This window comes from Pipistrellus hanaki (genome assembly GCF_964339955.1).
Source record: "Pipistrellus hanaki genome assembly, chromosome: 3".
NCBI classification, from domain to species: Eukaryota; Metazoa; Chordata; class Mammalia; order Chiroptera; family Vespertilionidae; genus Pipistrellus; species Pipistrellus hanaki.
The window spans coordinates 187,804,065-187,829,600 of record NC_140505.1 but is presented as its reverse complement, the minus strand read 5'-3'; the positions used below and the strand labels follow the sequence as shown (position 1 = coordinate 187,829,600).

General features: G+C 71.2%; 1 protein-coding gene across 1 annotated transcript in view; it reads left to right on the top strand.

Annotated features, from left to right (window-relative positions):
• Positions 1-25,536, top strand: part of PARVB (parvin beta) — a 303,345-nt gene that overhangs the window by 11,421 nt on the left and 266,388 nt on the right. The window contains 5 exon segments of the mRNA XM_084878186.1: positions 16,130-16,219; positions 17,867-17,937; positions 21,482-21,547; positions 21,549-21,585; positions 24,038-24,178. Of these exon segments, the coding sequence (XP_084734312.1) occupies positions 16,130-16,219; positions 17,867-17,937; positions 21,482-21,547; positions 21,549-21,585; positions 24,038-24,178 (405 nt within the window).

The window sequence follows — 25,536 nt, the reverse complement described above, 5'->3', positions numbered from 1 at the left end:
TCTGAATCAGGCCGGACGCTGTGTCCCGGGCCTCGGCCCCCACGGGGCTGGCCTGGGCCTGTCCCGGCCTTTCCCTGGCCCCGCGGGACCCGTGACCCTTGGTGACCTGGGCTCACAGCCCCGGCTCGGCAGCCCCGGCCTCTGCGTCCCTTGGCCTCCGCCCTGCCTCTGCGTCCCCCCGGCCTCTGTGTCCCCCCGGCCTCTGCGTCCCCCCGGCCTCTGCGTCCCCTCGGCCTCTGCGTCCCCCCGGCCTCTGCGTCCCCCCGGCCTCTGTGTCCCCCCGGCCTCTGCGTCCCCCTGGCCTCTGTGTCCCCCCGGCCTCTGTGTCCCCCCGGCCTCTGTGTCCCCTGGCCTCTGTGTCCCCCCGGCCTCTGCGTCCCCTCGGCCTCTGCGTCCCCCCGGCCTCTGCGTCCCCCCGGCCTCTGTGTCCCCTGGCCTCTGTGTCCCCCCGGCCTCTGCGTCCCCTCGGCCTCTGCGTCCCCCCGGCCTCTGCGTCCCCCCGGCCTCTGCGTCCCCCCGGCCTCTGCGTCCCCCCGGCCTCTGTGTCCCCCCGGCCTCTGCGTCCCCCCGGCCTCTGCGTCCCCCCGGCCTCTGTGTCCCCCCGGCCTCTGTGTCCCCTGGCCTCTGTGTCCCCCCGGCCTCTGTGTCCCCCCGGCCTCTGTGTCCCCCCGGCCTCTGCGTCCCCCCGGCCTCTGCGTCCCCTCGGCCTCTGCGTCCCCCCGGCCTCTGCGTCCCCCCGGCCTCTGTGTCCCCCCGGCCTCTGCGTCCCCCTGGCCTCTGTGTCCCCCCGGCCTCTGTGTCCCCCCGGCCTCTGTGTCCCCTGGCCTCTGTGTCCCCCCGGCCTCTGCGTCCCCTCGGCCTCTGCGTCCCCCCGGCCTCTGCGTCCCCCCGGCCTCTGTGTCCCCTGGCCTCTGTGTCCCCCCGGCCTCTGCGTCCCCTCGGCCTCTGCGTCCCCCCGGCCTCTGCGTCCCCCCGGCCTCTGCGTCCCCCCGGCCTCTGCGTCCCCCCGGCCTCTGCGTCCCCCCGGCCTCTGTGTCCCCTGGCCTCTGCGTCCCCCCGGCCTCTGCGTCCCCCCGGCCTCTGCGTCCCCTGGCCTCTGTGTCCCCCCGGCCTCTGCGTCCCCTCGGCCTCTGCGTCCCCCGGCCTCTGCGTCCCCCCGGCCTCTGCGTCCCCCCGGCCTCTGCGTCCCCCCGGCCTCTGTGTCCCCCCGGCCTCTGTGTCCCCTGGCCTCTGTGTCCCCCCGGCCTCTGTGTCCCCCCGGCCTCTGTGTCCCCCCGGCCTCTGTGTCCCCCCGGCCTCTGCGTCCCCCCGGCCTCTGCGTCCCCCCGGCCTCTGTGTCCCCCCGGCCTCTGTGTCCCCCCGGCCTCTGCGTCCCCTTGGCCTCTGCGTCCCCCCAGCCTCTGTGTCCCCTGGCCTCTGTGTCCCCCCGGCCTCTGCGTCCCCCCGGCCTCTGTGTCCCCCCGGCCTCTGCGTCCCCTCGGCCTCTGTGTCCCCCCGGCCTCTGTGTCCCCCCGGCCTCTGTGTCCCCCCGGCCTCTGCGTCCCCCCGGCCTCTGTGTCCCCCCGGCCTCTGTGTCCCCTGGCCTCTGTGTCCCCCCGGCCTCTGCGTCCCCTGGCCTCTGTGTCCCCCCGGCCTCTGCGTCCCCTGGCCTCTGTGTCCCCCCGGCCTCTGCGTCCCCCCGGCCTCTGTGTCCCCCCGGCCTCTGTGTCCCCTGGCCTCTGTGTCCCCCCGGCCTCTGCGTCCCCTTGGCCTCTGCGTCCCCCCGGCCTCTGCGTCCCCCCAGCCTCTGTGTCCCCCCGGCCTCTGCGTCCCCCCGGCCTCTGTGTCCCCCCGGCCTCTGCGTCCCCCCGGCCTCTGCGTCCCCTTGGCCTCTGTGTCCCCCCGGCCTCTGCGTCCCCCCGGCCTCTGCGTCCCCCCGGCCTCTGCGTCCCCTTGGCCTCTGCGTCCCCTCGGCCTCTGCGTCCCCCCGGCCTCTGCGTCCCCCCAGCCTCTGTGTCCCCCAGCCTCTGTGTCCCCCCGGCCTCTGCGTCCCCCCGGCCTCTGCGTCCCCCCGGCCTCTGCGTCCCCTTGGCCTCTGCGTCCCCCCGGCCTCTGCGTCTCCCCGGCCTCTGCGTCCCCCCGGCCTCTGCGTCCCCCCGGCCTCTGCGTCCCCTTGGCCTCTGCGTCCCCTCGGCCTCTGCGTCCCCCCGGCCTCTGCGTCCCCCCAGCCTCTGTGTCCCCCAGCCTCTGTGTCCCCCCGGCCTCTGCGTCCCCCCGGCCTCTGCGTCCCCCCGGCCTCTGCGTCCCCTTGGCCTCTGCGTCCCCCCGGCCTCTGCGTCTCCCCGGCCTCTGCGTCCCCCGGCCTCCGCCCTGTGTCTGAGCCAGGCTTCCCCCCACTGACCGCCAGCGACCTCCTTGCCGCTGGTCACCCCTCTGCAGGCCCCGGAGCCACACACGGTCACAGTCACAGGGTCCAGGTGGACATGACCTTGGGGACCTGGTTCATCCCCCTGTGCGTGGTGAGTGCCCAGCCCGTGGTTATTATTATCGCCGTTGCTGTTATTTCCTCGGTGAGGGCGTGATGGGGAGAAACACGCAGTGCCCCCCGCGTGTCCTGGTTCCGCTGGTCCCCGGTCCGGGGCCCGGCCAGCTCCGCTGTGAAGGGAGAGGGAGGGGAGGGTCGGTCTTGTTCTCCGGAGAGACGCCGAGCAGCCGGTGTTTGCCGGGCCGCCGCGCGCACACCCAGCAGCCGGCGGACGACTCCCCCAATGGTTCCGTTCCGTCTGATTGGAACCTCTCAGTGGGGTTTCGGAGAGAGGACGGGAGAGAGGAACATGGGCCGGCTGCCTTCCACACACCCTGACGGGGGTGGAACCCACAACCGGGGGCTGTGCCCTGAGCGGGACTCGAACCCGCCACCTGTCGGCGTACAGGCTCACTCTCCACCCACTGAGCCACGGGGCGGGGCTCAGGCCACACAGTTTTCCAACCGTAACACGAGCAGCCGATGTTCTCTCTGACACGCACGCCTGGACCCCCTCCCGCTGCCGCTGTCAGCGGGGAGCGTGGGCGGGCGCCCGGGGCCTGTCCTCGCGTCTGCCTCCCCGTCAGGAGCTCAGCGCCGTGTGTGACAGGAGCGGCGCCGTGTCATCAAACAGATGCCGGGACGGCTGTCACCGGCTTTAAATAGCACCGCCATCCTGCCGGCTGTCTGCTCCGAGCGGAGGGGCTGTGCGCCCGCCCCGGCCGCCCCCTGTGCTGGCTCCGTGTGCGGGAGGCGGGGAGGGGCACGCGGTTTGTGGGTGACCGTCACAGGGGGCCTTTCTCAGCATCTGCGGCCAGAAGACCCGCTTTCAAGAGTGAACTTCTGCCAAAAGCCGGTGTGGCTCAGTGGATAGAGCGTCGGCCTGCGGACTGAAAGGTCCCAGGTTCGATTCCGGCCAAGGGCATGTGCCTTGGTTGCGGGCACATCCCTGGTGGGGGTGTGTGTGTGTGTAAGAGGTAGCTAATCCATGATTCTCTCTCATCGGTGTTTCTAAATCTATCCCTCTCTCTTCCTCTCTGTAAAAAATCAATAAAATATATTTTTTTAAAAAGAAAAAAAAAGAGTGAACATCTGACCATTGGAGCCAGAAACTTGGGCTGAGACAGGAGCGTGGACATGGGGGGAGGGAAGGGGGGTGAGCAGGTGGCTGACAGGGAGCTTCGGGGCCCACCCAGAGCCCCCCACATTTCGTCCCGAAATGTGGGGGGCTCTGGGTGGGCCCCGAAGGGCTGGAGGAAGCGAGGTCACCAGCGCTGGCAGATGTCACTGTGACAGAGTCTACCTGGCGTCTCCGGTCCGGCTGAGGGCGGAGGCTGATGTCACTCAGGGCCCAGGGCCCAGGGGAGCTGATAGAACATTGTAAACCGGCTAGACTTAAACAAATCTTTTTTTTTGTTGTTAATCCTCAACCGAGGATATTTTTTTTTCCATTAATTTTGAGAGAGAGAGAGAGAGAGAGAGAGAGAGAGAGAGCGAGAGGTCAATGTGAGAAAGACATGGATTGGTCGCCTCCTGCGTACACCCGGACCAGGCCGGGGATGGAACCTGCAGCCAAGGTGCGTGCCCTTGGCCAGAGTGGAATCTGGAGCCTCCAGTCTGTGGGCCAGCGCTCTAACCACTGAGCCGCCGGCCAGGGCCAGACTTAAGTGGATCTTAGAAAAGGTGGAGGAGGCCAAAATCGGTTTGGCTCAGTGGATAGAGCGCCCGTCTGCAGACTGAAGGGTCCCGGGTTCGATTCCGGTCAAGGGCATGTACTTTGGTTGCGGGCACATCCCCAGGAGGTGGCTGGTCGATGATTCTCTCTCATCGATGTTTCTAACTCTCTATTCCTCTCCCTTCCTCTCTGTAAAAAATCAATAAAATATATGTTTTTTTTTTAAAAAAAAAGAAAGAAAAGAAAAGGTGGAGGAGGGTGAAGAGGAGTCAGGGGCCGGGGAGGGTGCCGGGTTCAGTTCGCGCCTTCCCAGTCCGTCCCTTCTCGCAGACTCGGTCCTCGTGTCCTGAGCTGTCCCCTCAAGCGCGGCGGCCAGCAGCGAGACGCCCCGGGAGACGCACAGACACCCGCGGGGTGTCCTGGGCCCAAAGGGGGGTGAGGTCTGCTCCCCCAGCCCCCCTCTTCCAGCACCTCCAGGCCCCTCCCCGGGAACGGAGCAGGGAGGCAGCCGGCCACCCCCACAGTCTGGCTGGCTCTCGCCTTTGCTTCTGGTATTTGATTTCTGTTGTCATGGAAACGGCTGACAAACGTGCCTCATCCTGGCTGGTCCTCCTGACGGGGACGGGGACGGGGACGGGGATGGGAGGCGCAGGTGGGCGAGGCCCTCGGCTGCGCCTGTGCTGTCTGCTCAGGGTGGGCCGGGGCGTGACCTGTGCACCTCGGGGACCCCCCCCCCCGGCTGGTCCCTGGCCCAGGCCGGGATCGGACTGACAGCGGCGGGTGCCTTGATCCCTGGTCACTGAGCCACGTGCCGTGTAGCCACGGCTCGGACCCCCCGCCTTCGGCCGCGGCGGGCGGTTCCGGGGGCAGCGTGCTCGCCGGCAGCCGCGGCGGCGGCGACGGAAATAGCCTTTGTGGTCGCCGGGCTCCTATCTCGTACGGCCCAGGCCCCGCGGCTCCGGCCCAGCTTCCTCAGGCCCCAGCCTGTGCCTTCAACTGCTCATCACGGGCGGCCCCGCCGCCCCCCCACCGAGCCCGGGGGGTGTCCGTGCGTCCGGTCTCCGCCCAGTCCCCGCCGCGCCCCTGCGAGGCCCCGAGTCTCCCGGCTGCACCCCGGCTCCGGGCCCACCGCCCCCGGCTCCGGGCCCACCGCCTCGCCAGTGAGTCCGCTCCCCCACCGAGCCCGGGGGTGTCCGTGCGTCCGGTCTCCGCCCAGTCCCCGCCGCGCCCCTAAGAGAGTCTCCCGGCTGCACCCCGGCTCCGCACCCACCACCCCCGGCTCCGCGCCCACCGCCCCCGGCTCCGGGCCCACCGCCTCGCCAGTGAGTCCCTCCCCGCGGCTGCTCAGCAGGAGCCCCCCGGCCCCACGCCGCGGCCGGAGGGTGTGGGGCCCGAGGCCGGGCACTGCCGGCCGGGGAGCCCAGGACGCGCTCTGAGGGGACGGGGCGGTGGAGGGAGCGTGGGGAGGTGTCACCGGCGGGGCGCTGGGTCTGGGGCTGGAGGCGGGTGTTTGCGGTCTTCCAGGATCCACTGCAGCCAAGGCTTCAGGGGCCCGGCTGGGGCGGGGGCTCTTCCCCCTGGCAGCCGGCGGTCAGGGCCTGCCGGGCTGTGTCACACCGGACGGACGGACAGACGGATGGACGGACGGACCAGAGGTGGTTCTCTGTTCCCGGGGGCGGGCGGGGAGGGCTTGGCGCTGGGTGCCATGGCTGGGGAGGGCAGGGGGCAGCTCTGTCCGTCATGATGGGCCGGCTGTGTTGCGTGGCGGTCCCTGGTGCTCGGTGTTCCCGCCTGTGAAATGGGCACAGGGCCAGGGGTGGGTTCTGAGCGGGTAGCCCCAGGGGCTGTCCTGGCTTGTAACGTGCGGCCTCGGGCAGTCCTCCCAGCAGCTTCGTTTTATCACTGAGGAAAGGGGCCCAGAGAGGCTGGGGAAGCAGCCCGGTCACACGGCGAGAGGGCACGGCGTCAGGGGGCACCTGGGGGGCTGGGTGAGGCGCTGGTGACCGGACACCCTCAGGCTCTGACGGAGGCTCCCGCCAGCCCTCCCTGTCCGCGGCGTAAGGAACGGGTCTATTCCTTCGGGGGGCTGTGCCAGGCCCACGGCCACGGCGGCCAGGCCGGCCTCTCCCGGTCGCCTCCTCCCCGGAGCGGGCTTTGTGGGCGCGGGGCCTCCGGAGGAGCAGCTGAGGGGCTCCGGGGCCCGGGCTGCAGGGGGCGCTCTGCCCGGGCGCCTGCCGCCCTGGACAGTGGCCTCCCGGAGCCGGCAGCGCGGGCTCACCAGCCGGCGGCCTGTGGGCTGGGAGGAGGCCGGAGGGACAGCCCTGCCAGCCCCGCCCTGGGACGGACTCGGTCCCTCTGGCTGTTCCTGAGGAGCTGGGTTTCTGAGTTCTCACCTCCTCTCACCCGGGAGAATGTAACCCCAGGAGCACAGGCAGGGCGCTGAGAAGTCCTGCAGAGACACCCTTTACCTGCTGCAGCCAGTGCCCCTCCGCTCCCCTCCCCACCTCTCCACTCCCCCAGCACCCTCCGCTGCACCCAGGGTCCCTGTTCTGCACCCAGCACCCTCCGCTGCACCCACCACCCTCTGCTGCCCCAGCACCCTCCACTGCTCCAGCACCCTCCGCTCCCCAGCACCCTCCGCACCCAGCACCCTCCGCTGCCCCCGCATTCCTCGGCGGGAGACTTGTGGGAACCGCACCCTTCGCGCCCGCAGACCTAGAGCGAGGCCTGCCTGCTGCCCCCGCCCCTCCCGCCCCAGGGAGCCCGCGGGTGGGGCAGCTCGGACTGCGCTGCCCCTCTGCTTCTCCTCCGTGTGGGCACGAGGCGGGCACCCAGGCAGTGACTGCGGCTGCGCCCAGCCCATCCCTCATCACACGCTGGGTGCCGGGTTCTGGCCAGACCCCAGCCCCCACACAGCCCGGCCCAGGGGAGGGGAGAGGGGGAGGGAGAAGATGTGAGTGACGGCCAGAGCCCTCCCCGAACCCCTTCCTTCATGGAGGCCGGGCATAGCGGGTCCCTGTTCCCCCAGGCCGGGATCCACCCGCCTGGCCCTCGCTCCGGGGCTGCGAGCTCGGCCACCTGTCCGCCGCCCTGGCCTCCCACCGCTGGCTGTCCTGGCAGGGTGAGCGCTCTGGGCACCGGTGACAGCTGGACAGCAGGCGGGGCCGGACCAGCCGGGTGTGAGCCGCACCCTGTGCCGCTGACAGCTGCCGCCCGTGGTTTGTATTTCAAACAACCACCCCTCTGAGCCCGGTGACCCGGGCGCTGTGGGTCCCCTCTGAGCCGGGTGACCTGGGCGCTGGGGGCCCCCTCTGAGCCGGGTGACCTGTGCGCTGGGGGGCCCCTCTGAGCCGGGTGACCTGGGCGCTGTGGGTCCCCTCTGAGCTGGAATGACCTGGGCGCTGTGGGCCCCCTCTGAGCCGGGGTGACCTGGGCGCTGGGGGTCCCCTCTGAGCCGGGTGACCTGGGCGCTGTGGGTCCCCTCTGAGCCGGGGTGACCTGGGCGCTGGGGGTCCCTCTGAGCCGGGTGACCTGGGCGCTGGGGTCCCCCTCTAAGCCGGGTGAGCTGGGTGCTGTGGGTCCCCTCTGAGCTGGGTGACCTGGGCGCTGTGGGTCCCTCTGAGCCGGGGTGACCTGGGCGCTGGGGGTCCCTCTGAGCCGGGGTGAGCTGGGCGCTGTGGGTCCCCCTCTGAGCTGGGTGAGCTGGGCGCTGTGGGTCCCCTCTGAGCTGGGTGAGCTGGGCGCTGTGGGTCCCCTCTGAGCTGGGTGACCTGGGCGCTGGGGGTCCCTCTGAGCCGGGGTGACCTGGGCGCTGTGGGTCCCCTCTGAGCTGGGTGACCTGGGCGCTGTGGGTCCCTCTGAGCCGGGGTGACCTGGACGCTGGGGGTCCCTCTGAGCCGGGGTGACCTGGGCGCTGTGGGTCCCCTCTGAGCTGGGTGAGCTGGGCGCTGTGGGTCCCCTCTGAGCTGGAATGACCCGGGTGTGCGGGGTCCCCCTCTGAGCCGGGGTGACTTGGGCGCTGTGGGTCCCCTCTGAGCCGGGGCGACCTGGGCGCTGCAGCATGTTGGCCGTCTTGGCCTCTACATGAGATGCCAGCAGCAACGCCTGCCTCCATGTGTGACAACCTGAGTGTGGCTGGGCCCTGCCCCGTGTCCCCCCGTGTCCCCCAGGGCGGGCTGTCCCCCAGGAGCTCTGAGCTCGGAGGAGCCGCCTCCGTGGACGGCACCCTCAGGACCCCCCCCCCCCCCGGAGAGGGAGCGTGGGGAAGAGATGACCCCGCCACGGTGACCTTTCCTCCTAGGCCCTGGGACCTGGCGTCGAGGTCTCCCTGGAACACACACACGCACACACACATGCACACACGTGCACACACGTGCACACATAGCCAGGCTCTGAGGCCACCCCCTGCCGCTCTCTTTTAAACAGACGTCAGAGCCGCAGCTGGCGCCTCCCACCCTCTGCTCTCGCCCCGTGTGGCCTCCTCACACCGGCCCGCCTGCGCCCATTGAGTAAAGGCCCGGGTGCCGTGGGCCCCGCGAGGTCCTTCCCTTAACCCACGGCCGAGGCCTCTCGCCTTGTAGTCAGGGTCTGTGGATCGGGGCGTGGATCCTCGGGGGCCGGGCATCATCCAGCGGCCACGGGGACCCTGGCACAGGAGCAGGCAATGGCTCCTGGGGGCTCCGGAAACCAGCGCCAGGAGGGAATGGCAGGGCCCGGAGCACTGGCTCGTTCACCCATTTCCTATGAGCTCAGGGTGCCCTGGGCCAGGCGCCCGCGGGGAGCCCTCCCAGACCCCAAGGGCAGGGATCCGGTAGCACAGACACACACACACACACACACACACACACACACACGCACACGCACACACACGCCTCCCACGGAGCGCGCTCAGCGCAGACGGACCAGCCCGGGCGCCATGGGAACTGGGTGTGGGTGGCAGGAGGGACTCTCCATGGGCCTGTGTCTCCAGCCGCTCCTCCAGGGCGTCCCCCCAGAGGCCCCCACCAGGAACCCCGGGGCTGTGGGCAGGGGTCTTCGCCGTCCTCGCCTCGAGCGCTGCACCCGCTCAGGATCTGTCCGCGCCCGGGCCCCGGGGACGCCATCGGGCCCCTTGGGTATCTCAGGTGGGCACGGAGCACCCGCACCAGGGCCGCCCTGAAGCCCCCCGTCTTTGAAGGTGCCCCCCTGCTGTGGAGATGAAGCCCTTGCTGGCTGGCTCTCTGGCTTGTACCGGTGGCGCCGGGCCACTAGAGGGCGCCGCCGGGGCGTTTTCTGCGAGCTTCTCCCCGGGTTCCTCCCGCTGGAGTGATTCTGCTGCAGGTGCACGCTCAGCCGCGCTTTAACGTCTTAATGATTTAATTCTCTTATTTTCTCGGCAGAGCGCACTGCGGGCTTCCCTGGGGCCGCGGGACATGCTGATCAGAGTAATTAATACCAGCTCACGCACAGGGGCCGCGGGCCGCGCTCCTCCGAGCTGTTCTCTCTGCTGCGGGCTGCTTCCTCCTGGCTAAGCAGGTCCTCGCAGCCTGAGCCCGGGGCTCCCCTGCCGGGGCGACACGATTGGCTGCCTCGGTCCGCGGGCCCACAGCCCGCCGCTGGGCTTTCCGGATAATTCTGAGTTTCCTCTGGGTCTCACCCCCCGCCCCTCTGCCTCCTCTGGGCTCTGTCACTGATCATCGATTCATGGCAGACGAAGGCTGCAGCCGAGAGCGGTTTCACGCACTCAGCACCGGCACCACAGATGGATGGAAATAGGACAAAGCCTCCATCTCCCGAACCCAGGGAGCCGGGCGCCCCCAAGGCTGTGCCGTCAGGTCGGCCTGGCGTGGGCGGAACGGAGTGCTCCTGGCATTTGAGTGAAGAGGTGGCAGGGAGAGGGGCCAGGAAAATGGGGGCAAACGGGACGGCCCTGTTGGGGGCCGGGGAGGCTGGCGTTGGGAATACGGGTCCAGCTGCCCATCAGAGGGGCAGGGTCATGGGACACGGGCCCCAGAGACACGGAAGAATCCGCAGGAGAGGTTGGCAGCCCTCGCGGTCCCTGGGGAAGCCCGGATGGGCACGGGGCCTGACTGTGCCTGCCGGGCCTCCGGCTGCACCTGCGTCTCAATGTCCCAGACTCCGGGGCCCCGCAAGCCGAGCCTCCCGCAGGTGCCCGGTGCCCGCCTCCCCGCACCCGTCCCTGGCTGGCGGCTGGCCGGCTCTGTGCTGCCGGCGGGAGGCACCCGTCCCGCTGGCATTGTGCGGGTCCGGCTGTGTTGCTGGCGCCGCCAGCTGCTGTCTGCTCTGTGAGACGAGCTCCGAGGTCACCCAGCGGCGTGTGCGGCTGGTCCGGCGACACCTGCACGGGTTGCCAGGCGGGCTCAGCAAGCAGATCCCTCGGGATCTCCCTACAAGACGCCCGGTGTGCGGGGCAGTGGGCACGGCAGTGCCTGGGTGCTTTGTGGCTGGTGACCTGGCGACCGGTGTCTGACGGTGGCCGAGCCACGCCTCGGTGCTGGCAGATAACGGGCTTCCGGAGCGGCCGTTCTGTCCCGTCCCGGCCAAGCACACGTTTGCGGGCCCCTCTGTGCGCGGGGCCTCCTCCGGGGCTCGGTGACGGGACTTGGCCTCGCTGCTCGGCGTCTGTAATCCAGCAGCTCAGCCCCTGGGTCCCAGCTCCGGAGTCGGGTCGCCTGTGGGCTCGGGGCCGGGCCTGCAGCCCTGTGGCCAGCTCGTCACCGAGGGCCGTGCTTGCTGAGCCCGCCCGGCACCCGCGCAGGTGCCGACAGCGGCACGGGGGGGGGGGGGGGGGGAGACCACGTGCACTGGCTGCCTCTCCGCGCACACCATCTTATAAGTTAGTTGTCATGACAACCTGGATCAGGTCTGCTTGTACCCTCCTCTCCCTCCACCTCTCCCCCCGCAGCAGGGAGACCTACAAGGTGTGTCAGTTCTGAGACGGACCCCAAGGCCCTTCTCCAGGGCGGCACGGGGACCCCAGACGGGTGTGAGGAGAGCAGACCCTTCCACAGGCTGTGGGGGGCTTTGCCGCGAGCAGGGCAGCCCCTGGACATGGTCCTCCAGGCAGGGGCGCGTCTGAGCTCTCAGTGGAGGGGGGTGAGGGGGTGCCCCGGGGAGGGGTGTGGACTCTGGGGAGGCGGAGGCACATGGGCAGGCTGTGGGCAGAGGAGGGAACTGAGGAAGCCCTGAGGCCTGGCGGGGGGAGGGGGGTGGACGGAAGACGGACCGGAGCCCGGACCGGTGAGGCCAGCACAGCCGCCCTCCCGGCTTCCTCGGCTCTGCTGCTCGGGAGGTGGCGTGATAAGCTGACCCTCTGCTTTCCGTCCGAACACCTGGGACCGGGTCCGTCACAATGCAGGCCCTCCTGTCCCCGTTCCGCACGCCGGCGGTTCACACGGAAACGCCAACACCGAGCGTCCGCTCGATCTTTCATCCCGTTCTCCCCGCAGACCGCTCCTCCGTGGCTCTCACCTCCCGCGCTCCCGGGCCGAGGGCAGGGAGGGCCGAGGCTCCGGCCGCGGCTGGTCTTGGAGGCTTCTGAGCTCCGCCTTCTGCATCTGCGCTTCAGCCTCGCCGTCCTCAGCCCCGCCTTCCTGGACACCGGACGCTCCGTGCCCGGCTGCGGCCCAGCGCTGAGTGCCCGGCCCACGGGCAGCCGTCCGGCGAGGGACCCTCCTTGCAGAGGGGCCTCCCCTCGAGTCCCCGGCCTCTGGGTGGTGCCCGGCTGGCCTGCGGCTGAGGCTCGTCAGACCCGCGGGCTGTGGCTCCGAGGCTGGCTGAGGCCGGCCAGACCTTCAGTGCGCGCTCTTGTGGGACCTGGACGGGGGCGGGGAGGGGGCGGAGGAGGGGCCCCACGTGCTGGCCCTCCTGTCGCTGACCACTCTGAGTCGTGAGCCCGGGGGAGGCGCGGTGACAGAGCGGTCTGTCTGGAGGCCGGGCCCCGCGTGCCGCGTTTGCTGGCGTGTTCTCTGCGGTCCCGGTCCAGCCGGGCCTCGGAACCCTCTCCCCGCGAAAACCAGGACGCCGAGCGCGGAACACAGCCCGCTGGGGACAGGGCCCCGCCACGTGGAAATGTCACCGGGAAAATGTCAGCACCTGGAGCCTCACCGCTCCGGCCCCTTCATTCTCGCTGGCCCCCGCCAGCTCCCTGCGCCCTGCTGTGCTGGTGTGTCATGCCCCCCTCGCTGCCCGGCACCGCTGGAGCCAGGCCGCGGTGCCCCCCGATGGCTGTGTCCCCCGCAGTCTGCTCCGGAGCCGGCCGCTTTCCATAACGTCAGAGGAAGGAGAACAAAGGCGATCCTAAAAGCGCCCTTTGGAGGGAGCAGGTATAAATACACGAAGGGAAAGCCACAAAGGAAGAGATTAAACACGGCTCAGAGCCGGAGCCTCCGCCGGGCCGGGCCGGCGGCTCTGCGGGATACTTTTGGAGGCCAGGTTTCCGGGTTCCTGAGCCTCTTTCTTCCGTTTTATGCGGCCGAATCCCAGCCGGAGGGAGAGGAGCTGTGTCAGCCTGGCCAGGCTGTGGGTGGGGGATGGAGAGAGAGATCTGGAGACACACAGGTATCCGTCTGCTCAGCTGACGCCGAGGGCCGGCGTGTGCCGCCGGCTGCTGCCCGCCAGCCGGTCTCTTTCTGTGGAAACGGAGGCACAGAGCCCCGGGTGCCTGGGCATCACCCTGCCCGCCAGTGGCCGAGCCGCCACCTGAGCCCTGCACACTGGCTCCGGGTTCTAGCCCTTCGCCCCGCTGCTCCTGCGCGGAGAGACACACTGTGTGCAGGAACTGTTCGCACGGTGTGGGCAGGGGGTCCGGGAGAGAGATGGTGACAGGGCTGTGTGGCCTCAGCTGGGGGTGGAGCACCAGGAGGGCTGCCTGGTGGAGGGGGCCAGCGAGCTGAGGCTCGAGGTTGGGTAAGGCTGAACTGGGGATAGTGACATGCAAGATGAGGGAGAGCCAGGTTCAGGTGCCGTCCCCTCTCACAGGTGCCAGCCGCTCCCTCAGAGACTCACCATTTGGGAGAGACTTTGTGACGCGGCGGTGAGAGTGTGTGTGTGTGTGTGTGTGAGTGTGTGTGTGTGAGTGTGTGTGTGTGTGAGTGTGTGTGTGTGTGAGTGTGTGTGTGTGTGAGTGTGTGTGTGTGTGTGTGTGTGTGTGTGTGGTTAGGAGTGAGGTGGATGGACAGTAGGGAGGGTGTCTGGCGTGTAGTAGGTGCTCAGGAAATGCTAGTAGGTCCACAGAACTTGAATTGTGTGCTCACATTTATCAGTTAGGAGGTTCCACACGAAGCTCCAAACTCCCAGCTTTATTTGAAAACTCCTAAGATCTGGTGACCGGGCTCCCCCGGGCCCGCAGGAGGAGTGGCCGTTCCAGGCGGGCACTGGGCCTGCGGAACGCTCTCCCTGGCTCTCTCCTGGCCTGCCCTCCCCCCTCTGACCCCCCCGCAATCCCAGCCCGAGCCCACCATGCGGCCCAGCGGGAGGGGGGTTCTGGCAATGCGTGGGCCCCGCCCTCGCGCGCTGGGCTGGGGACGGGGCCTTCGTGCAGACCAGGGGCGGACACTGCGATGACCCCCAGCCCGGCGCAGAGCGGCCCCGCTGACGCCCACGCCGCCGGGCAGCCCGCAGGCGCCGGCCCCGTCCGTGACTCAGGGCGCCGGGCCTCCGCCTTTGAAGCGGTGCCTGTTGGCGAGTGGACGGGGACGGTCAGACCCGGGCGTTCCTGGATGCATGGGGAGCCGCCCGGCGGGCAGCGAGGGGCCGCGGGGAGAAGCCGGGGCTCGGGGGCCCCTCCTGCCGGCTGCTGGCCTGACCTCAGAAGACGGTCACCAGGTTTCGGCGGGCGGCTCCTCCCGGGGGGCCCCCCAGAGAAGCCAGGCTGGCTCTGCGTCCGCGCGGCCGGGGAGTCCAGCTCTGACAGGCCCCCGGGTGCTGCACAGAGTCCCACGTCCCTTCTCCGGATTCTCGGCATCTTCCAGGCTGCCTCCTCCAGGAAGCCCTCCATGGTTCTCCCCGGGGTGAGGGCCATCCTCTTCATCCTCATCCCCCGGTTTGCAGCCCCTTCCCGGGCCTGTGTGCCCTCGCCGCCCTCACAGCCGCCCCCGGCAGGCCGGGCGGAGTGCTCCCGGCCTCACAGCCCTCGGTGCCCCGGAGCTGGGCACTGTGCCCTCGCCGCCCTCACAGCCGCCCCGGCCGGGCGGAGTGCTCCCGGCCTCACAGCCCTCGGTGCCCCCGGAGCTGGGCACTGTGCCCTCCGGCGTTACAGACCGGGGCTGGGACTTAGCTGGGGAGCGGCCTTGCTCCCGGCCACTCCCGGCAGGTGGCAGAGTGAGATTGGAACCCGGGGCTCTGACCACAGCCCTGGCGCAGACAGCTGGCTGGCGGCTGGCCCTGGGTCTGCGGGGCCCCCTCCTCCTGGCTCGGGTCCCGGTGAACCTCAGGGCTGGATGCGGAACAAGCTGCTTGGCCGTGCCGCTGGCCCGGAGCCTGGGCCCAGAGCATTTCTCCCCGATGAGGCCTGGCCTGCTCAGTGCGACCTCTGATGTTCACGGCTGGCCGGCAGACTGCTGCTTCCTGTGACGGCTTTCCCCGTCAGAACTGCGCCCTCTCCAGCTGGAAGCACTTTCTCTCCCTGCCCCCCTCCCCCCTCTCTACCTCTTCCCGCACCGCTCCCTGCCCCCCTCCCCCTCCCCCTTCCCCCTTTCCCACCCTTTCCCGCACCCCTCCCTGCCCCCCCCTCCCCACCCCTTCCCGCAGGGAAAGACCTTCTGGGGGAGCGATGGGCTCACACTGAAGCTCACCTGTGCCCGGAGCCCCCTGCACCCACAGCCCCCTGCACCCAGAGCCCCCTGCAACCAGAGCCCCCTGGGCCCAGAGCCCCCTGCGCCCAGAGCCCCCTGTGCCCACAGCCCCCTGTGCCGGAGCCCCTTGTGCCGGAGCCCCCTGCGCCCGGAGCCCCCTGCGCCCACAGCCCCCTGCATCCGGAGCCCCCTGCGCCCGGAGCCCCCTGCGCCCACAGCCCCCTGTGCCCGGAGCCCCCTGCACCCGGAGCCCCCTGCGCCCACAGCCCCCTGCGCCCGGAGCCCCCTGTGCCTGGAGCCCCCTGCGCCCACAGCCCCCTGCGCCCACAGCCCCCTGTGCCCAGAGCCCCCTGCACCCACAGCCCCCTGTGCCCGGAGCCCCCTGCAACCAGAGCCCCCTGCGCCCACAGCCCCCTGTGCCCAGAGCCCCCTGTGCCCAGAGCCCCCTGCGCCCGGAGCCCCCTGTACCCGGAGCCCCCTGCGCCCACAGCCCCCTGCGCCCGGAGCCCCCTGCGCCCGGAGCCTTGCCGTCTGGCCCTGAGGCTGTGACCACGCTGGTCTGTCAGAGCCTGGGCAGACCACGGAGCCTCCAGGAGCTTCCGTGGCTGAGTCCCGGCTTCCTCGGAGCAGGGCCGTGGCCCGTGGCCGGCGGGAGGGGGTATTGGGTGGGGGGAGCTGCAGAACACGTTCTCGCTTCTGGTCGGTTTCCCGCAGACTTTGTCTGGGCGACGAGCATGACGAGTGTTTGCTACGGGCCTGGGAGCGGGGCTGTGCTCCCTCCACCCCGGCCGGCGTGGAGGCTGCTCTGTCCCCCCAGCACGGGGGCCGCCCTGTCCCCCCGGCACGGGGGCCGCCCTGTCCCCCCAGCACGGGGGCCGCCCTGTCCCCCCAGCACGGGGGCCGCCCTGTCCCCCCAGCACGGGGGCCGCTCAGCACGGGGGCCGCCCTGTCCCCCCAGCACGGGGGCCGCTCAGCATGGAGGCCGCCCTGTCCCCCCAGCACGGAGGCCGCCCTGTCCCCCCAGCACGGGGGCCGCCCTGTCCCCCCAGCACGGAGGCCGCCCTGTCCCCCCAGCACGGAGGCCGCCCTGTCCCCGGCCGGCGCCGAGGCCGCGGTGCCCGTGTCTCCACGCACTAACGGTGTCTCTCTCCCCCGCAGTGAGCGACCTGCAGGAAGAAGGCAAGAATGCCATCAACTCGCCCCTGGCGCCTTCCTTGGCGGACCTGCACCCCGAGGACACCCTGCTAGGTACGGTGGGCTGGCGACCCCTGACCCCGCTGTGCACAGGCCCTGCTGTGCCCGACCCCGCTGTGCGCCGACCCCGCTGTGCGCCGACCCCGCTGAGCACAGACCCTGCTGTGCGCCGGCCCCACTGTGCACCGACCCCACTGTGCGCCGGCCCCGCTGAGCGCCGGCTGAGCCCCCGGCGTGGCCCAGGCCTGGGGGCGGGGACGCTGGGTGGCTGCCCCTGTTCAGAGGGCACCGGGCGCACGCGGGAGGCTGGCTCTGAGCGCGAGGCCTTTGGAGGAAGGCAGGAGGGACGGGAGCGGCCCTGGGTGAAGATGCAGGGAAGGGGTGTCGCTGGGCGTGTGGAGCCCGGGATGGGGTCTGGCTCCTGCCGTCTGCGTGGGAGAGGCCCTCGCGGGCGGTGGTTGGCGTGGGGATGACGGGCTCTGGGGGGGCCCTCCCTCAGGTCCTCAGGCCCCAAAGTGCAGCATCAGAACATCAGACACACGAGTACCCCCCGCCCCTGACCCCACCCCTGCAGGCTGGCTGCCCCGCCCGGGCCTTCGGGTGGGACTCCAGGCGTACCCAGCTCCAGGGCCACCCTGGTCGGCCCTGATGAGGGGGCGGCCTGCACCCCCCCTCAGGCAGTGGTCGGCAAACAGGAGTCCACAGAGCCAACTAGCAACAGCACAACGATTGGCATTTCTTTGGAGAGCCACGCTTTTTAAACTTAAACTTCTAACGCCACATCTTCAAAGTAGACTCCCCCGGGCCGTGTTTTTTTGTGGAAGAGCCACCCTCAAGGGGCCAAAGAGCCGCAGTTTGCCGACCCGGCCTTACAGCGTGCTGTGGGCCCCGCTCGCTCAGGCAGCGGCGGGCCATTCCGTCTGTTCCCAAAGCCGGGCTCACAGGGGGTCCCGGCGGCGGCCGCTGCGGTTTCCGCATCACGGCGGCCAGCGAGGATCCGGGCAAGGCCAGTGCGCTGGCGGCCGCCCCGGCCAGGCCTGGCGGCTCCCTGGGCCCGGGGCCCGGCTCCTCCCTCCTCCGGGCACAGCGCGGCTCCTGTGGTCCGGCTGCTCAGGGTCCCGGGCCGGCTGGCTGCTGCCGGCTGGTGCTCCTGGGGGACCGTCCGAGAGGGTATCGGGTCAGCCTCTCCGCCCGGCACCACGCTGGCCGGCACTGGCTAAGCCGGCACATGCCAGCCGGCACCAGCTAAGCCCTTGGCGTGGGGTCGTCCTGGGTCAGCGTCCCCGGCCTCTGCCCAGCAGATGCCAGCAGCACCCCTCCCCCTCCCGGGGGACACGGTACGTCCTGGCTGAGAAGCTGGGACAGCAGGGGCAGGAAGTGCAGTCGCCTTAGTGTGTGCCGGGCTGTTGTCTGGTCAACGATGCCTCCAGCCTGCCTCTCCCCGGGCCCTGCCCCTGCCCCTGCCCCTGCCTCTGCCCCTGCCCCTGCCCCTGCCCCTGCCCCTGCCCCTGCCTCTGCCCCTGCCCCTGCCCCTGCCCCTGCCCCTAACCCTGCCCCTGCCCCTGCCCCTGCCCCTGCTCCTGACCCTGACCCTGCCCCTGCTCCTGCTCCTGATCCTGCCCCTGCCCCTGCCTCTGACCCTGCCCCTGCCCCTGACCCTGACCCTGCCCCTGCCCCTGACCCTGCCCGCTGTCCCGGCAGAGGAGAATGAGGAGCGCACGATGATCGACCCCACCTCCAAGGATGACCCCAAGTTCAAGGAGCTGGTGAAGGTGAGGAGGGAAAGGAGCCAACCGGGGGCTGGGGAGGGGCTTGATGTTGCGCTCGGGAGGCTGGGAGGCGAGGAGGCTGAATGGAGGACGGGGTCAAGGTCACGGTCACAGCGTGGACACCCCCCGGTGCCCCCTTCACTGGTGCCTTTCCTTCAAAAACATTTTTTCTGGTCAATTCCGTAGATTCTCAGAGAGAGTGGAGGGAGGGGAGAGACAGGGGACACACTGATTGGCTGCCTCCCACACCTGCCCCGACTGGGGCTGGGGATGGAGCCCGCAACCGAGGGACAGCCCTTGACTGGAACGAAACCCGCGACCCTTGAGTCCTCAGGCCGATGCTCTAACCACTGAGCAAACCATCCAGGGCTCAGGGAGGCCTTTGAAACGCTGGCTTACGCTCTGCGCCGGGCAGAGGAGCGGCTGGAGGAGGGGCCGCCGCCGGGCATGGAGGGGCTCAGAGGCAGCGCCCGAAGCGGGAGTGTGACCCCTGGCTGCTCCCGCTCCCACCCGTCCGATGGACTCCCTGGTCTGGGCGGACGGTCAGCTTTGCAGCTTCTGGAAGTGCTGACGCCAGCCAGCCAGGAGGGGCCTGAGAGCCAGGGAGACGGGGCCTGAGGGCCAGAGAGACGGGGCCCCAGGGCCAGGGAGGGTGGCCTGAGGGCCAGAGAGAGGGGCCTGAGGGCCAGAGAGATGGGCCTGAGGACCGGGGAGACGGGCTCTGGAGCCCGCGGCAGCAGCGCCAGCTCCAGAGCTACAGCCCCGGACAGCGCTCCGCTCGGCAGCCGCACCCGCTCCCGGGCTGGGCCCTGTGTCGGCCCGGGTGTCACGGACAGAGAGTTCCGTTCGAAGTGCTTTCTATGAGTTTCTCCCCGCCAGCTGCGTGGGCCCGCGTGGCTGTGTCCCCAGGGCTGACGCGCAGGCCCAGCCTAAGAACAGACGGGAAATGTCAGTGTGAGGACCCCAGTTTATTTTTTACGGTTTTCCCCCAAACCGGTGATGCTGCTCAGACGGGGTGTCGGTGAGGAGAGGGGCCTTCCAGCCGCCAGGCCGGCAGGGGAGGGCGTGGGCTGCTCCGTGGGTGGCTCCATCTCCTCCCCAGGTCAGCGGACCGGCTCGCCTGGCTGTCCGGCCTCTTCCTCCTCCTCGGTCCCCGGGGAGACGGCCGCTGCGGGGAACGCCCCGGGGCAGAGGGGGCGCTGTCGGCTCCGGGAGACGCCGGGAGGCGGTCTGGCGCCCCCCGGGCCCGGACTCCGTCCAGGACTACGGGCAGCCAGCGTGGCTGTCATTGCTGCGGGGGACAGGCCCGGCCCCTGGCCATCGGGGGACTAAAGGGAAAGTGATTTTTGTTCTGGTTTCAGCGAGCTCGTCCCGCTCTGTGCCCAGGCAGGCGCCCAGGGCGTCGCTAATACGTCCTCGCCCTGCGCCGGCAGGTCCGTGGCTCGCCAATGAGGACGCCCCCGAGGAAAAGGCCGGAAAGGGGAGGATGAGGAGGGGCGAGCCGGGAGGCACCGCCCCCTGCACGGCGGCAGGCAGACCGCGGGCACTGTGCTGGCTCCCGGAGCTGGGTGACCGGCCTGCGGCGGAGCTGGCTTTCCTCCTGGTCTGCCTGCGGTTTGTGTTTGGCCTTTGACGGGGTTCGAGATCCAGACGGAATCTGGGCTTTAGCGCCCCCCCTGGGGAAGCGGCCTGCCCGCGTCTCCCTGCGGGGCTGCGCCGGGCACGGCGGCCCCGGCCCCAGGCCCGCCCGGGGCGGTCTGCAGGCAGCTCTGCAGTTGGTTTTGCCCACGTTCTTTGTGGAGAAGTGCTGCTGGAGCGTCGGCCCCGTGGCGGCGTGCGGGGCGGGGTCCCGGCTCCCAGAGGGCCCTGCAGCCGGAGGTCCCTGCGGGCGACGGGCCGCGGTCGTCCCGGGAAGCGGAGCGGGAGGCTGCCCGGGGAGGAGCGGCGCACCACCTTCAGAGCCGCAGGAGCCACACGGCCGCCAGGGGCCCCATGGGGGGCGGCCAGGGGCCTGTGCTCACACCCGGAACGCGACGCACCCTCAGGAGGACGGGGTGCAGAGAGGCTGTGCGGGGGTGACGGGGTCCCGGCCCGGCCGGCGGGGGTGACGGCGGGGTGACGGGGTCCCGGCCCGGCCGGCGGGGGTGACGGCGGGGTGACGGGGTCCCGGCCCGGCCGGCGGGGTGACGGGGTCCCGGCCCGGCCGGCGGGGGTGACGGCGGGGTGACGGGGTCCTAGCCCGGCCGGCGGGGTGACGGGGTCCCGGCCCGGCCGGCGGGGTGACAGCGTCAGGCCCGGCCGGCGGGGTGACGGGGGCACAGGCCCGGCCGGCGGGGTGACGGGGTCACAGGCCCGGCCGGCGGGGTGACAGCGTCAGGCCCGGCCGGCGGGGTGACGGGGGCACAGGCCCGGCCGGCGGGGTGACGGGGTCACAGGCCCGGCCGGCGGGGTGACGGGGGCACAGGCCCGGCCGGCGGGGTGACGGGGTCACAGGCCCGGCCGGCGGGGTGACAGCGTCAGGCCCGGCGGGCGGGGCGCGGGCTGAGCATCGGCCTGTGAGCAGGAAGGTCGCCCGCGGTGCCAGGCAGGGCACGTGCCCGGGTGGCGGGCTCGATCCCCGTGTGGGGCGCGCAGGGGGCGGCCGCTCAGTGACTCTCTCCTCATTGACGTTTCTCTCTCCCTCCCTTCCTCTCTCTGAAGTCAGTAAAAACAACACAAAACAAACAAACACATCACGCTAAGTGAAAGGACCCAGACGTACAAGGTCACGTGTCACCTGACTCCATTGGATGAAACGTCAGAACAGACAAATCCGTGCCGGGGCAGACGCTCGGTGGTGGGAAGACACGGGGCGGGGGCAGGGGTGACTGTGGACAGGTCCGGGTTTCTTTCCGGGGTGATGAGGGTGCCCTGCGGGGGTAACGCGGCGTTGGATGGCAGTGTGGGTGCTGGGAACGCTGGCTCTCTCACTGTAGAACAGCGGGTATGGGGTGTGACTGTGTCTATGAAGCTGCAGAGAGAGCAGGAGCTCAGAGCTTGGGGAGCCTTTGGGGTCCCCTTCTCTCAGCTTTGGGGTCAGGCTCCGGGTGTTCGGGACTGTCCTGGTGCGGATCTGACGGGAGGGAGGGGACGGACATCTTAGCCCCCCGGACTGCCTGGGGCACGCGGGCAGTGCTGCTCACAAAGACTCATCCGACCCCCAGCTGGCGCCATGGCGAGCAGGTGCCATCCCTCCTGTGGCTGAGGGCCCCCCTCCCTGAGTCACCGCCCGGAGGAGGCCTGTCTGGGGGGCCCTGGCAGCCCGGGGGCCACCCCTCCGGCCCCACCCCCGGGCCCTGTGCTGAGGGCATCCTGATGGCCAATGCCCAGCAGCTCATGTCTCCTGGGGCAGCTCTGACTGCTGCCCTGGTCCAGGCGCTGCTGAGACCTGGGGGAGTAGGGGGGCTGAATGTGGTCCACGTGGTCCTGGGGTGCTGATGAGCGTGGTTGGGGGTGGGGGCTCTGCCCCATGTGGTCTGGGGCGCTGCTGACTGGCCTCCCCCCCCAGGTTCTCATCGACTGGATCAACGAGGTGCTGGTGGAGGACAGGATCATCGTGAAGCAGCTGGAGGAAGGACCTGTTCGACGGGCAGGTGCTGCAGAAGCTGCTGGGTGAGTCCGGAGGGCGGCCCCCCATCCCCGCTCCCCGCAGCGGGCGGCCCCCGGCCCCTCATCCCCAGAGGGCCCGGCACAGGGTGGCCCCCACCCCCCAGAGGGCCCGGCACAGGGCGGCCCCGGCCCCCCACCCCCCAGAGGGCCCGGCACAGGGCGGCCCCCCATCCCCCAGAGGGCCCGGCACAGGGCGGGCCCCCCATCCCCCAGAGGGCCCGGCACAGGGCGGCCCCGGCCCCTCATCCCCAGAGGGCCCGGCACAGGGCGGCCCCGGCCCCTCATCCCCAGAGGGCCCCGGCACAGGGCGGCCCCCACCCCCCAGAGGGCCCGGCACAGGGCGGCCCCGGCCCCCATCCCCCAGAGGGCCCGGCACAGGGCGGCCCCGGCCCCTCATCCCCAGAGGCCCGGCACAGGGCGGCCCCCACCCCCCAGAGGGCCCGGCACAGGGCGGCCCCCACCCCCCAGAGGGCCCGGCACAGGGCGGCCCCGGCCCCTCATCCCCAGAGGGCCCGGCACAGGGCGGCCCCGGCCCCTCATCCCCAGAGGGCCCGGCACAGGGTGGCCCCCACCCCCCAGAGGGCCCGGCACAGGGCGGCCCCGGCCCCCCACCCCCAGAGGGCCCGGCACAGGGCGGCCCCCCATCCCCCAGGCCGCCCGGCACAGGGCAGCCCCCATCCCCCAGAGGGCCCGGCACAGGGTGGCCCCCCACCCCCCAGAGGGCCTGGCACAGGGCGGCCCCCGGCCCCCCACCCCCAAGAGGGCCCGGCACAGGGCGGCCCCCCATCCCCCAGGAGGGCCGGCACAGGGCGGCCCCCCATCCCCCAGAGGGCCCGGCACAGGGCGGCCCCGGCCCCCATCCCCCAGAGGGCCCGGCACAGGGTGGCCCCCACCCCCCAGAGGGCCCGGCACAGGGCGGCCCCGGCCCCTCATCCCCAGAGGGCCCGGCACAGGGCGGCCCGGCCCCTCATCCCCAGAGGGCCCGGCACAGGGTGGCCCCCACCCCCCAGAGGGCCCGGCACAGGGCGGCCCCCCATCCCCCAGGCCGCCCGGCACAGGGCAGCCCCCCATCCCCCAGAGGGCCCGGCACAGGGTGGCCCCCACCCCCCAGAGGGCCTGGCACAGGGCGGCCCCGGCCCCCCACCCCCCAGAGGGCCCGGCACAGGGCGGCCCCCCATCCCCCAGAGGGCCCGGCACAGGGCGGCCCCCCATCCCCCAGAGGGCCCGGCACAGGGTGGCCCCCACCCCCCAGAGGGCTGGCACAGGGCGGCCCGGCCCCCCACCCCCCAGAGGGCCCGGCACAGGGCGGCCCCCATCCCCCAGAGGGCCCGGCACAGGGCGGCCCCCCATCCCCCAGAGGGCCCGGCACAGGGCGGCCCCGGCCCCCATCCCCCAGAGGGCCCGGCACAGGGTGGCCCCCACCCCCCAGAGGGCCCGGCACAGGGTGGCCCCGGCCCCTCATCCCCAGAGGGCCCGGCACAGGCGGCCCCGGCCCCTCATCCCCAGAGGGCCCGGCACAGGGCGGCCCCGGCCCCTCATCCCCAGAGGGCCCGGCACAGGGCGGCCCCGGCCCCCATCCCCCAGAGGGCCCGGCACAGGGCGGCCCCCCATCCCCCCATCCCCCAGAGGGCCCGGCACAGGGTGGGCCCAGGCTGGGCCGTGGGGTCTCTCCATGGTGGCGTCGGTCACACGTCCTGGGAGGGGACTTGGGGCTCAGCGCTGAGCCGCGGCTCCCAGGTGGCGTCCGGGGTGTGGGCTTCAGGTCACATGTGTGTCCTCCGTGGCCGTCCACCGGAGCTCCCAGCCACGGGCTTCAGGTCACGTGTGTGTCCTCCGTGGCCGTCCACCGGAGCTCCCAGCCACGGGCTTCAGGTCACATGTGTGTCCTCCGTGGCCGTCCACCGGAGCTCCCAGCCACGGCTGGGCGGGCACCGCAGATTCCAGACCGCCGGCAGCTGCTGTGCGCTGGTCCCAGCCCGGGGAGCGGAGACCGGGGGAGGGGGGGGGCTGGGGACGGGCCTGGCGCACAGTAGGTGCTCACCCACCGTGAGGGTGTGAACCGAGCCCGCGGGCGGTTACGTGGGGGACCTCAGGGACCCCAGTCTGTGTGTCCTCATGGGGGAGGGAGGGGGAGGGAGGGGGAGGGAGGGGGAGGGAGGGAGGGGGAGGGAGGGCCGGGAGGGAACGTGCCTGCCCGCGCCTCCACCCATTGGTCTGTTTTATGTGCAAAGACCGTCCCCAAGGGGGCGGCACGGCTCCCCTCGCACCCGCCCTCTCTGTCCCGAGCAGCGGTCTCAGGAGCGGGTTCTGGGCTCACCAGCCCCCAGCCCGGCTCTGGCAGGGGACGGCTCCACCTCGGACCCGGACCCGTGGGCAGGGACCTCCTCTGAGCCGCTGCGCTGAGCAGGCCCGGCCCTGGGCTGTGCTGACACGGCCCTCCGCCGTCCTCCGGCAGAGACCCTGGCGGGCTGCAAGCTGAACGTGGCCGAGGTCACGCAGTCGGAGATCGGGCAGAAGCAGAAGCTGCAGACGGTGCTGGAGGCCGTGCAGGAGCTGCTGCGGCCCCACGGCTGGGCGCTGCCCTGGACGGTGGACGGTGAGCGCCGCGGGGGGGGCGTGTGCGGGGGGGGTGGGGCGGGGGGGCGTGTGCGGGGGGGGGGCGTGTGCAGGTCCAGGGGCAGCATGCTGCTCCTCCCCCCAGACGCCCCTCCCCCTCGGAGCTGCGGCCTCGCTCACCTCTCCCAGCCTCCCCTGGTGCTCACTGGCTGGTGGACGGATACTGTCTGCACTGGTAACAGGAACATGCACACTGTCCTGCCCCTGCTCAGGCCCCTGCGAGGCCTGGGAGCGGAAGGGACAGGAGGGATGAGAACGGAGAGGGGAGGAGGGCCAGCCTGCATGCAGACAGGCCGGAGGAGAAACAGAAATACCGAAAAGGAACAAGGAAAAGATACAGGAGTGGAAAAGGGAAGGAACCGGGGCTGCATGAGGAAGCGGGTGGGGACCGGGGGTGGGCAGGCGCACAGAGCAGGGGGAGGAGGGCGGTGGCCCGGTGCGGGCTGTTGGGTGGAGGGTGGACTGTGAGGCCTCCCGGGCAGAAGCGCTGGCAGCGTCCAGGCCTCCCGGGCCTCGGCCACCCTCCCTGGCCGGCGCCCCCCGCTGGGGGTGAGGGGGGAGGCACAGCTTAGCTGGGGGGAGTCGGACACTAAGGAGGGGACCACCTTCATCCCCGAGGGCTGGACCCCAAAGACCCTGGCCAGGCTTAGGCTGGTGGCGCGTTAGCTGTACTTTGTCGACTAGCAGTTGGGCGTCCGGGACAGGGAATGGGAAGAGGATGGCGGGGAGGCTGGTTGGGGGGGGGCCCTGGGCTGGGGGTTAACACCCCCCGAACGGAAGCTTTAATATCAAAGTGCGCTCAGTGGGGCTGGCAGCAGGCCCCAGAGAGGAAGGGGGAGGTTTGGAAGAGAAACCAGTGAACATGGCGGGGGCGGGGGAAGGGGAGGGGGGTGATAACAGGGCGGGGGCGGGGGCGGGGGAGGGGGTAATAACAGGGCGGGGGCGGGGTGGGGGCAATAACAGGGCGGGGGCGGGGGGAGGGGGGTAATAACATGGCGGGGGAGGGGGTAATAACAGGGCGGGGGCGGGGGAGGGGGTGGCGGGGGCTGGGGAGGGGGTAATAACAGGGCGGGGGTGGGGGCGGGGCGGGGAGGGGCAATAACAGGGCGGGGCGGGGGAGGGGGGCAATACAGGGCGGGGGCTGGGGAGGGGTAATAACGGGGAAGGAGGGAGGGAGGCAGGGTCAGGCTCCCCAGGGAAAGTGGGGTGAGGGGAGGGTGGGAGCAGTGAGCAGGAGACAGACGGGAATGAAGGGAAAGCAGGAGGAGGCAGGGCGGGACAGGGGCCGTGGAGGTTCAAAGGGAGGGAGGGAAAGAGAGCAGGACAGGTAAGGATGCT